Source organism: Rhinolophus ferrumequinum, chromosome 18 (assembly GCF_004115265.2).
Source record: "Rhinolophus ferrumequinum isolate MPI-CBG mRhiFer1 chromosome 18, mRhiFer1_v1.p, whole genome shotgun sequence".
NCBI lineage: Eukaryota > Metazoa > Chordata > Mammalia > Chiroptera > Rhinolophidae > Rhinolophus > Rhinolophus ferrumequinum.
Genome location: NC_046301.1, coordinates 56,865,790 through 56,876,547, shown reverse-complemented (window position 1 = coordinate 56,876,547; position 10,758 = coordinate 56,865,790). Strand labels below are relative to the sequence as shown.

Sequence of the window (10,758 nt, the reverse complement as noted above, 5' to 3'; positions counted from 1 at the left end):
CTGGCCCTGGGGTTCGGCGGCTCTGCCTGGTGTCCCTGTAGCCTAAATATTCCTTTGGTCTGAAGGGTGCTGGGGAAATGTCCCCATCTGGAATCCTGGGTCCATGGAGAGCAGCTTGCCTCTGCTCTTGGGTGCCAGGCGGAAGATTGCATCCTGCAGATACCTTGGAGGGGGCCAGGCCCAGGTCAGGTTCAGGCAGGCTGTGCCTAGTGCCCTGCCCACTCCTGGTCCAGCCGAGGGGATCCCTCTGATGAAGACTTATGGGGGGAGCAGATACAAAAGTATGGAATCAGGAGGATAACACGGAAAGTAGAAGAAAAGGGGTTCCCCAGGGAAAACCTAGGCAGAAGACGCCACCTCATTTTTCCTGATTAGCCGAGGGCGCCTCCTTACCCCCTTCTCCGCCTCTGACCCAGGACAGAGACTCATACCCTTGACTGTGGCACATGTCACCACTTGCCTGGAAGTGGTCTGGTGAAACGGAAAGCTTAGTGACAGGCGTGGACACGAGATCGGAATGATGGTTCTCATCATTAGGACTGTTTATTAAGCACCCACTGACACATGCTTCCTCACACAGGGAACATTCCAGAGACAAAGTCCCTGCCTGTCCTCAGAGCAGTGTACCCTCCACAGCCGGTGTTCTTAACTTGGTGTCTGCCGGCCTTAGGACATCCGTCAGTAGCCCTCTGGGGGAGCTGGGGGAATCTGTTGACGACCTGAAGTTGTAGGCAGAATTGTGCATGAATGTGTACACGAGCATTTTCCTGAAGAAGGAGGTGCCCAGCTTTCATCAGATTCTCGAAGGGCCTAGGGACCTAAAAAGGGTTCAGAATCCCTGCTATATATATCCAGATATCTCCCAACATACAGGCCTAGGACCACCTTCGTCAGAATGAGCTGGAATGTTTATTTACAGGCAAATTCCTGGCCTCCAGCCAAAGCTTCTGAGTCAGTCTTTCAGGGGTGGGGCCTGGGGTGTTTGTTTTGGAAATGTTGATTTTGATGCATAGCCAACTAAGAGGCCCATGTTTCTGAGTTCACGTGTCCATGGGAATCAACTTATAAATAAGGGATTAACATCCAAGTGAGGGCAGTGTGCACTGGCCCCTTGTGTCTGTATCCCCTCCTTGGGGCAGGGAAGGATTGAAATTTTACTGGGATGTGTCTTCACCCCTTTTGTTGTACTGATTGAACTAGAATGTCCAGGGGAAGGGCAGCAGTCTGGCCCAGGGCTGGGGGCAGGCCAGCCAGCCAAAGACAGGTGTGGTTTTGGTCTGTGAATTCCATGACTTAGTTAATCCCTCCATGACATTCTACCCCAAATCCACAGACTCCCGTCTCCCCAGACAAACCAGTCCCAGGATCTTGCCTGGGCCCCACAGACTGACATGTCTGCTCCTCTCCTGGCCTGGGCCCACCTGGCCACCTCCCTTGAAGACATTGGTAGATTTGGGGACAGAAATACCCAGAAGGCCTCTACCGCAACATGCCCCTCCCTGGCTTTACTCCTCTTCCATCTTCTCCCGAACCTCTGCTGGCAAGCCTTCATAAAGAGTGTCCTCCACCAGGAGGCCCGCCTTCTTGAGCCCCCTACAGTTGCCCAGTTCTTCCGGCAGTATCTCCAACCGGTTGCCATTGAGCTCCAGGCGGCTGAGGGCACTGAGGGCCCCCACCTGAGGTGACAGATATCTCAGGTGGTTATAGCCCAGGAGCAACGTCCGCAGCTTGCCACAGAAGAAGAGCTCGTCGGGCAGGTCCTCCAGAGCATTGTAGGAGAGAGCCAGGTGCTGCAGGTTCTGAAGGAGACCCAGCTCCGGTGGCAGGGAGTGCAGCCCGTTGTGGGAGACATCCAACAGGCGGAGGCCAGAGCACATGCCCAGCTGGGTGGGCAGGGTCTCCAGCTTGTTGTGGCTGAGGTAGAGCTGCTCGAGGACCCGGAGCTTACGCACGTGCTCGGGGACATAGGCAATCTGGTTGTGCCATAGCCTGAGCGTGACCAGCTTGCGACAGTGCTGGAAGCTGAGGATCTCCTCAATGGACCGCAGGTGGTTGTCCTTGAGGTCAAGTTCCTGCAGCGCACCCAGGCTGAAGACAGCGTGAGGGATGCGCTCCAGCCCACAGGCCACCAGCTCCAGCTCCCGCAGCACCGCCAGCTTCTTGAGGCTGTTCAGTGCCAGCAGGCGGGCCCCGTCATTGTGCAGGCTAAGACGCTGCAGGTGGCCGGCCACGTCGGTCACACTGGCTGGGACCTTGCCAGCATTGCTCCGCAGAGACAGCACCTTGAGCTGCTTCAGCTCACGGAGGCTCTCGAGAGTGGCCGCCCGAGCCAGCTCTGGAGGAAAGAGCCCCTCAAGGTGCAGCTCCTCCAGGCCACGCAGTCCGAACACCCAGAGGGGCACCTCACGGAGCTCCTCGCACTTGACACGGATGACCTTCAAGCGGTCCCGCAGGAAGATCTGTGAGGAGAAGGGCAGCCTGGCGGGTGAGTGGAGCAGGCTGAGCTCCTGCAGGTGCACCAGCTGCGACAGGCCCGGAGGGAATGTGATATCACTGATGGCCTCCAGCCGGAGCGCCTCCACCTCGCTGAGCTCGAAGACGGTGTCAGGCAGTCCTGGAAGCATGCAGAGGGCCAGCTCCAGCCGGCCCTTGGCGTTGCGCTGCAGCTTCTGCCGAAGCTTCTCGGGCGTCCACTCGTGGTTGAGGTTGAGCTGCTTCAGACGGCTCTCGCTGACCTCAGAGAGGAAGACGGCAAAGCGCTTGGAGTAGAGCGGGTCGTACTGGTCGATGAGGTGCAGCATGAAGGCAAAGTCGTTCTTGACATCGGGGATGTCACCCATGCCAGTCTCCTCCCGCACGGAACGGAAGGAGTACTCCTTGAGGGGCCGGTGGAAAAGCCAGTAGAGCGTATAGAGGCAGGTGACCCCGTATACACACACGAATGAGATGTAGCAGAAAGCCAGCTTGGAGAAGAGGTGGGCCTTGGTGTGGTTGCAGCAGAAGCTGGCATAGCCCGTGAACCTGGAGGTCTCCACCGTGCAGGTCACCACGAAGCTGATCTTCTCCACATAGATGAGGTTGTAGACCAGGATGGCAACGAACTTGCAGACTTTGAGCACCATCTGCCGGATGTACATGGTGTATAAAATGTCCCCCTCTTCCACATGCACACGGAACTTCTTGACCTTCTCAAACAGGGCTTTGGCCTGCTCGCCCTCCTTCTTGTCCAACAGAGTGACGGCTGGTGGCTCAGTCACCACCTTCTCAGGCTCTGCCAGCACCTTTTCCTTCTCACCCTCCCCTGCCTTCCCTGGCCCTGCCTGGGCTTCCATGGTTGCTGTTGCTCGTCCAGCAGCATGGCCCTTACGGTTCTCCCCGGAGACCTCGGAAAGGGCCCGTGTGGTCCACGGTGAGTCGAAACATTTGCCTAGGATGGAGGTGAAGTGCTCGATCTTGGAGCTGGTGCCAGGGAACTTGAACCAGAAGCTGGTGCAGACCATGAAGATGAGTGTGTGAATGACAACCAGGTAGGGGAAGTACTTGGGGTACCAGTGGAGGGCCTCCTCGTAGCAGAGCTGGTTAATGAAGCTGTACTGCTGTAGGTCCAGGTTGTTCCTGAGGCCGTTCACCTCCTGGAGACCCCCCATGTGCTCGGAGACCCCCTGCAGCAGCAGCTGCTGACACGGGGCCTCGGACAAGTTCTCCCGGGATTCATGACTGGGCAGACAGATGATCTTGTCCTGTGTCACCTGGGAGTGGGGGGATTGGGAGAGAAGTAGGCTGAGGTGGAAAGCCCCAATCTGACTGGCCCCCGCTAGCTGTGACTTTGGAAGAATCACTAAACCTGAGCATTGGTCTTTGAAAAAGAGTTGGGTTGACTTGTGCCCCCCCCCCGCAAAAAAGATGTTGGAGTCCTAACCCCCACTACCTGTGAATGGGACCGTTTTTGGAAATAGTCTTTGCAGAGCAGATGTAATCACGTTAAGACGGGGTCATGAGGGCAGGCCCTAAACCAATACGACGGTGTCCTTTTTAAAAGGGAAAATCTGAATACACGCACACACAGAGGGAAGATGCTATGAAGATAGAGGGAGAACATTACCTATAAACCAATGAATGCCGGAGGCCACCAGAATCTAGGAGAGTGGCATGGAACAGATTCTCCCTGACAGCCCTGGGAAGGAACCAACCCTGTGAAAACTTTGATTTCAGACTTGTAGTCCAGAACTGTAATACAATAAATTTCTGTTCCAGCCACCCAGTGTGTGATACTTTGTTATGGCAGCCTTAGCCAACTAATAAAGTAACTGCAGTTCTTTCTAGGTTCCAGGGACGAAACTTTGTATTATAAAAGTACGGACCACCATCGCTACGCGCAGAACTTTGGTGCTGCTGCCAGTGGAGGCGGGAATGGGAAGGTCAGGATTGGTCTGCGAGTGTAGGAACCTCTGGTTTCCTCTTCCTTGGGTATAACAGGAAGACTTCCGGAATTCCCAAGCCCCGCCCCCACGCCACACCCTCTAAAGCCCGTCCCTCCAGCAAAGCCCCACCCCTATGCGGGCCCCGCCTCTCCTGCTCCCTGCAGGTCCCGCCCCAGTTCGCCACTTACCTGGAGGGTGCAACCGAAGACCCCGATCATGAGCATAGCCACCGTGAGGTATTCAGCCAGCACGTCCCACCAGGGTTTGAGCAACTTGAAGGCTGGCTGCTGCTCGGAGAACTGCTTGAACTCAGCCACTGGAATCATCCTGCCTATGGGAGAGGAAAAGAAGGGGTGCAGAGATTCTCAGGCAGGAAAGCCTGGTGGTGGGCCCCCTAGGAGCCCGATACCAGCCTCTGCTCTGGATCCGCGTTCTGCCCTGCCCAAATCTGGCAGAACCCAGGAACTGTGTGTCCCCTTCCCCTCTCCCCCAGATCTCACCTCCTTCCTGGAGCCAAGCAAGTACTGTTTACACCACTTCTGCTCCCCAGGACCTCTGCTCCGATATGAAGCTGCCTGCCCTCTCAGAGCTCAGGAGGGGCTGTCCACAGGGCCGCTGTCCTTTCGCTAGCCCATGTGACCATCTCGCTTCTCCCAGAGCCCCAGCATCTCCTCCCACCCTTGACACACGTGGAGCCTGAAACACTCCCTCTCTAATCTCTTGACTCCAGACACCCAATGTCCCGGTGTCCAGTCCTGGCTCTTTCCCACTGGACAAGAGGACGTCCCAGCGCTCAGGACTTCCGGGGAGGCCCGCCACCCCCTTGAGGGGAGCTTGGGGCACCACCTCCAACCTCCAACCGGAAAAGCCGGCTGGAGCCTGGCTCTGGTTACAGGCCCCAGGGGCAGGGAGTGGCAAAACTGAAGGCGGGTCAGCCCTGGGGGTGAGTGTGATTAGGACACCTAGGTTTCTAGAGGGGCTAGTGCCCAGAATCAGAGGCAGAAAACAGGTACCTGGGCTCTGAGAGGCCCAGGGGCAAGGGGGTGCCAGGGTGGGCGAGGCTGTGGCAGAGGATCAAGAAATGAAAAACTCAGGAAGAAAGCCAGGGTGACACCTACAAGTGGGACAGGGCTGGGCTGCCAGGCTCCTGGGCGGCCGGCCCACTGTCTGTCCCTGGCTTTCATTTTAGACCAAGGTATCATTATTCCAGATACAGATGCCAGGCGCAAGTAGCACGGGGGTGTGGCCACTAGCTGGGATCCAGAGCCTCTCTCTTCTCTCCCGGAGGCTGGAGGTGGAAGGAGAGAAAGGTAGAAAGGCCCCCACTGCCTCTGAGGAGGCTCCTAGGCATTTATGGTCCCCAATCTGCAGCCCTCATTTTCTCCCAAAGGGTTCCTGGAGCCTGCTGTCCTCATCCTGATAGCCTGTCCCTGGGTGCAGGCTGCTGGGCAAGGAAGGGAGCATCTGGGCTGCCAGCCGGTCCTCCAGCCCTCCCTCCACCCATCTCCGGGGGAGAAACTGACCCCTGTCCCACAGCTCAGCCAATCACTCTGACACCTCCACACCTCCCTTTTCAGTCCCTTGGTTCTTTGAAAGCCTTGGTGTGACTCCTGGGTGAGGACTATGTAGGAGTGGATGGAGATACAGGACGCAGGTGCCACCCACTTAATCCCATCATAGGCTCCCACCTCTGTACCAGAAAGGAGATGGGCTCACAAGTGGCGGGCACACACCTGCCCACACCCAAGCTTCAGGGCCCCTGACTCAGGCCCTGACTCACCCAGCACCAGGCACACATAAGGAGGTGCACAGAGAACACAAGATCCTTCACGCAATGTCCCATCTGTCATGCTCAGTTTTATACCATCCTAAACAAAAAACTGAATGAAAACGCCCCAGTGCATCCCCGTGGATCTGTCACCAGGGAATCAGATAGAAACATACCCAGGGTATCTCAACAGCCCCCAGTGGCTGACAGTACATTGCAGCCTCCAAAAGGGACACCTGGGGTCATTCTGAAGTGTGCACATTAGTGCATGTGGGCATGAATGCAAGTACACACGCTGAGCTGAGGGGGCACCCAGGGCCAGGGAGCCACCACACACTTGTCCAGTCCCAGTCACCCACTGTTGCCCCTGCCCTGCAAGGGACACTGCTCGGCTACTTAACCTAAGAACAGTAGCTCTGGGGGCTACAGCAGAAATGCCACACAGAGTCGGGGGCTAACTTACTGCCTGAGTCCCTGTCACCCTCCAGGACCCATCTCATTATGGTGCAAGCTCCGCCACCTGCCATCCCAGGTCCACAAAGGCAAGAAGGCAGAGAGCCCCAAGGTCCCCAACAGATGGCCCAGTGGCTCGCATGGAACAAGGTGCATACACAGCACCATCAGAGGCAGACACGGGGGGCTATCATTATGTGTCTCCATGACTCAAACTCAATTATTAGAACCTGCCATTAAGATTCCGCAGACACAAGGCTGGCCCCCCCTTTGTCTGAGCAGAGCTAGTGGGAGGATCCGGAGAAAAGGGCTTTCGAGATGGGGAAGGGCCCCAAGAAAAACAACAATGCAGATATACATGCAACTTAAAGCCACCAGACGCTTTCAATGCCTCATTTTATCCCAACTCGGTGAGTGTGGGGACACTTTTTTCCAGACTCAAAGGGAGAGAAGTAACTTGCTCAAGGTTTCACAGCTACAAATGGCATTTGAGGCGCGACCCCTATATCCCATCTGTCTGATTGCATCCACTCTGTTTCAGCTAGGGAGAAAATTTCTCACTGAGACCAGCATCTCTGCCAAAAGAACCTCAGTGAGGGTTCCAGCAGAGGAGAGCTGAAGGGATGGCAGCTCTGCATGCCAGGCCGGGGCGGGGGCAGAATCTCTGCCAGTCTAGGACCAGGTGTGTGCCCCCTACAGAGCCCTAGCTCCGCCCATCCATGCCTGACTCTTGCTTCTCCTCTCTCAGGCCTCCCGCAAGCCCCCAGCTTGCCTCCAAACACATGGTGGAGGTGGATGTTCCTGCTCTAGTCCCTGTCCCCACCCACAGCCCACGTTAAGGGGCAAGGAAGACACCGTGGCAGTTGTCAGCCCTGGAACAGGCCTTGGAGAGCACATTGTCCAAACTTCGACTTTTACACAAGGGAGAAACTGAGACCTGTGTGGGGGAAGGTGGTCCCTTCATAGCAGATCTTGGCGGAGGCCCCATGCCTGGGGACTCCCAGCCTAGTACTTTTCCAAGCTGCCCTGCCAGGATTTGGGGGTCTGTGGAATCTTGAGGTTCAAAGTCCCAGAGGGGGCAGCTGGTGAGACCCCCAAGTGGTGGTTCTGAGGCCTTGAGGGGTCACAGAGATGAGTTGTCTCTTTTCTCAGCGGCCAAGGAGACCGGAACATGATCAAGACCCCTGGGGTCGCCCCCAGCCTGTTCGTCTTCAATCGGTCCTTGGCCAGGCGTACCTGGGCCTCTGAACAGCGTCCTTGGCCTGGCCAGGGCCTACCCTCTTTCTGCCCCCACTCCCTCCCCAGCTCCCCTGCGCCCCTGACGGTGGCGGCGGGCTCAGGCCACAGTGCCAGCCAGCACCTGGGGCGGTCCTCTCGTGGGCCCGAACCTCACGCCGCCATCCAGTCCCCAGGGGCGGAGAGCCACCTACTCACCGCTCGGGGCGGACGCTGGGCCCAACTCCTGGGTCCCTGTAAGCGGAGCGGTCGGGGCTCCGGCGGAGTTAGTTCCCGGGCCAGCCTGGGTGAGTCAGGGCGGGCGGGACAGGAGCCGGGAGCCGCCCCACCCGCCCCGCCCACCTGACGTCTCGGCCCTGCCTCCCTCAGGGCGCTCCCAGGTGGCCCCCGACTCCTGGCGCCCGGGGATCCCTGGAGGAGGGCGACCCTAATCCTGGTCTTCCCGAGGTGGGCCAGGGCCCGGCCCCAGGAGCAGGGCCTTGAACTCAGGGCTTGGCTGCCATGGGGCAGAAACTGGACTGGTACATACTGAAGGGGTCGGAGGCACTGCGCACCCAAAGTCAGCCTGCAACATCCTTCTGGGAACCTGGGGAAGGCCTCCTCCTGCCCCCACCCCAAGGTGCAGCCACCTGGTTTTGAGGAACCTGCAACCAAGGTCCACGGGAGAGGGAGGGGGCTTCCCTGACCACCCACCCAGGAAAGCCAACCTGGGGGGTAGGGTGGGGAGGTAAGGGGAAGGGCGTGGATGGGAGGTGCTCGCCTGTCCGACCCTGCCCAGCCTTGAGGCTGGCTTTCCACTGGGGGAAGATGGGAGTTAGCTGCTCCCAGGTCCTTAGGTGGGGGTGGGGGGGTGCAGAGGCCAGAGGGGCTCTGGGTGCTGGGGCTAGAGTCCAGTCTGGGAGGCTGGCTTCTAGAAAGGATGATTCTGCCTCCCCACCCCACTCTTCTCCCTCGTGCTCACCCTTTCCTCCCTACCCAGGGAGGCTTGCTCTCGGTCTTAGACTAGCCAAAGGACCGATTCAGCCCACAGGTCTGTGTGAATGAACCTTGATCTGCTTTGTCTGCAAAACAAAGAGGATTTAGACTAGAGTGGGAGCGTGAGACCCCTCCCCCACTTGGCCCCAGAGTTCACCAGATCAGCAGCCTCCTGAGACCTGATACCTTGAAGGTTGGAACGCCCTAAACTTAGGTTCCTCTGTGAAACCCTGCAATGGGTGCTACCCTCTAGGACTCAACCTCTGTAAAGTCCTGGGTTATCCTCTCCTTCAATGGCCTCTTCTTGCCTCCAGAGAAGCGCCTTGGTTTCCATGCCCTGAGGTTTGTTTCCAGCTTGGTTTTGGAATGAACATCCAGCTTGGCACCCTTATGCAAGAGTCTGAGGTCACTGGGCTGGAAGCCTCATTAGCCCCAGACACGGGTCCCTTCTGTTCCCTGCTGTGTCCCCAGCACTTGAAATGGTGCCAGACACACAGTTGTGGGCATTCAGTTAATGATGGATGGGTGGATGATCGAGGTGTTATCTTAATTGTGGATTTTCTGGTTGCAAACCCTGAGACAAAGAATTGGGTGCAAATAGTTCATCTGGAAGGTGATCCCCGCTAGCACTAATGGTGGGGCAGTGGGGAGATGAGACTGGGAAGGGAGGGGAGCAGCAAGCCTTAATGAGGGTACATCAGTAAGGATGAATGAGAAGGTTGCTACTGTGGGCAACCGGGGCTCCCTTCTTCTGAGGAGCTCTGGGCAGTGGTGGAAGGCACACCTCCCCAGTTGTCCCACCCAAGGGACGAGGGAGTTGAAATATTGATGCGCAGGTCCTGTCTGTCTTGGCTGAGGGTTGCTCTGGAGAAGGGGGATGCAGGGGTGTTACCTCCCTGGCACTTCTGACTTTCCCTGCACGTGGGGACTGTGGGTGTTCAGGTTATACAGAGGGGGCGTGCTGCTGCAGTACAGACACGAGTGGAAAGCCTGGGTCATAAGACACACACACGCACAATGCTTTCCAGTTGTTCTCCAGAAAGGCTGCCCTCTTTACGTTCCCATTGGTAATGTGTGGATTTTCCCACATGGATAATACCCAGCCTTTAAAAAAAATTGTGGGAAAATACATATAACATAGAATTTACCATCTTAGAGGTGGTTGGTTAGCTCAGTTGGTTAGAGCGCAGTGCTCTTAACAACAAAGTTGCCAGTTCAATCCCTGTATGGGCCACTGTGAACTGCACCCTCCACAACTACATTGAAACAATTTCTTGACTTGGAGCTCATGGGTCCTGGGAAAAACACACTTAAAAAAACCCCAGAATTTACCATCTTTACCATTTTTTTTCTTTCTTTTTTCTTTTCCCAAGTCAAGTTGTTGTCCTTTCAATCTTAGTTGTGGAGGGTGCAGCTCAGCTCTAGGTCTAGTTGCCGTTGCTAGTTGCAGGGGGTGGAGCCCACCATCCCTTGCGGGAGTCCAGGAATCGAACCGGCAACCTTGTGGTTGAGAGCCCACTGGCCCATGTGGGAATCGAACTGGCAGCCTTCAGAGTTAGGAGCATGGAGCTCCACCCTCCTGAGCCAGGGGCCAGCCCTCTTAACCATTTTTAAGTGTACAACTCAGTGGCATTGAGTGCACTCACAATGTTGTGGAACCATCGCCACCATCCATCTCCAGAACTTCCTCTTCTTCCCAAACTGACACTCTGTCCCCATTAAACATTAACTCCGCTCCCCAGCCTCTGGCTCCATCATCTACTTCCTGTCTCTATGAATCTGACTCCTCTGGGGACCTCATATAAGGGGAATCACACAGTGTGTGTCCGCCTGTGTCTGGCTTTTCTCACTGAGCATCATGTCCTCAGGGTTCGTCCATGTTGTAGCAGGTGTCAGACTTTCCTT

At 56.6% G+C, this 10,758-nt stretch overlaps 1 protein-coding gene across 3 annotated transcripts; it reads right to left on the bottom strand.

Moving 5' to 3' along the window:
• Positions 1–168: 168 nt before the first annotated feature.
• On the bottom strand, positions 169–8,166 carry LRRC8E (leucine rich repeat containing 8 VRAC subunit E). 3 transcript variants are annotated; one of them, XM_033133384.1, is made up of 3 exons: positions 8,077–8,166; positions 4,610–4,752; positions 169–3,749 (listed from the first exon to the last, which is right to left on the bottom strand). In XM_033133384.1, exons 2-3 carry the CDS (start codon positions 4,745–4,747, stop codon positions 1,506–1,508), a joined length of 2,382 nt encoding a protein of 793 aa, XP_032989275.1. In that variant the 5' UTR covers positions 4,748–4,752; positions 8,077–8,166; the 3' UTR covers positions 169–1,505. The 3 variants fall into 3 exon arrangements, with proteins under 3 accessions (XP_032989275.1, XP_032989276.1, XP_032989277.1); XM_033133385.1 differs by lacking the exon at positions 8,077–8,166 and adding an exon at positions 4,922–5,181; XM_033133386.1 differs by lacking the exon at positions 8,077–8,166 and adding an exon at positions 4,103–4,174 and having other exon boundaries at positions 4,610–4,741.
• Between the last annotated feature and the right edge of the window lie 2,592 nt (positions 8,167–10,758).

Excerpts from the sequence above, each read along its gene's own strand:
- LRRC8E (XM_033133384.1), bottom strand. The coding sequence starts at position 4,747 with ATGATTCCAGTGGCTGAGTTCAAGCAGTTCTCCGAGCAGCAGCCAGCC. Across the intron at positions 3,750-4,609 it reads TCTTCGGTTGCACCCTCCAG|GTGACACAGGACAAGATCAT; the intron begins GTAAGTGGCGAA and ends CCCCACTCCCAG.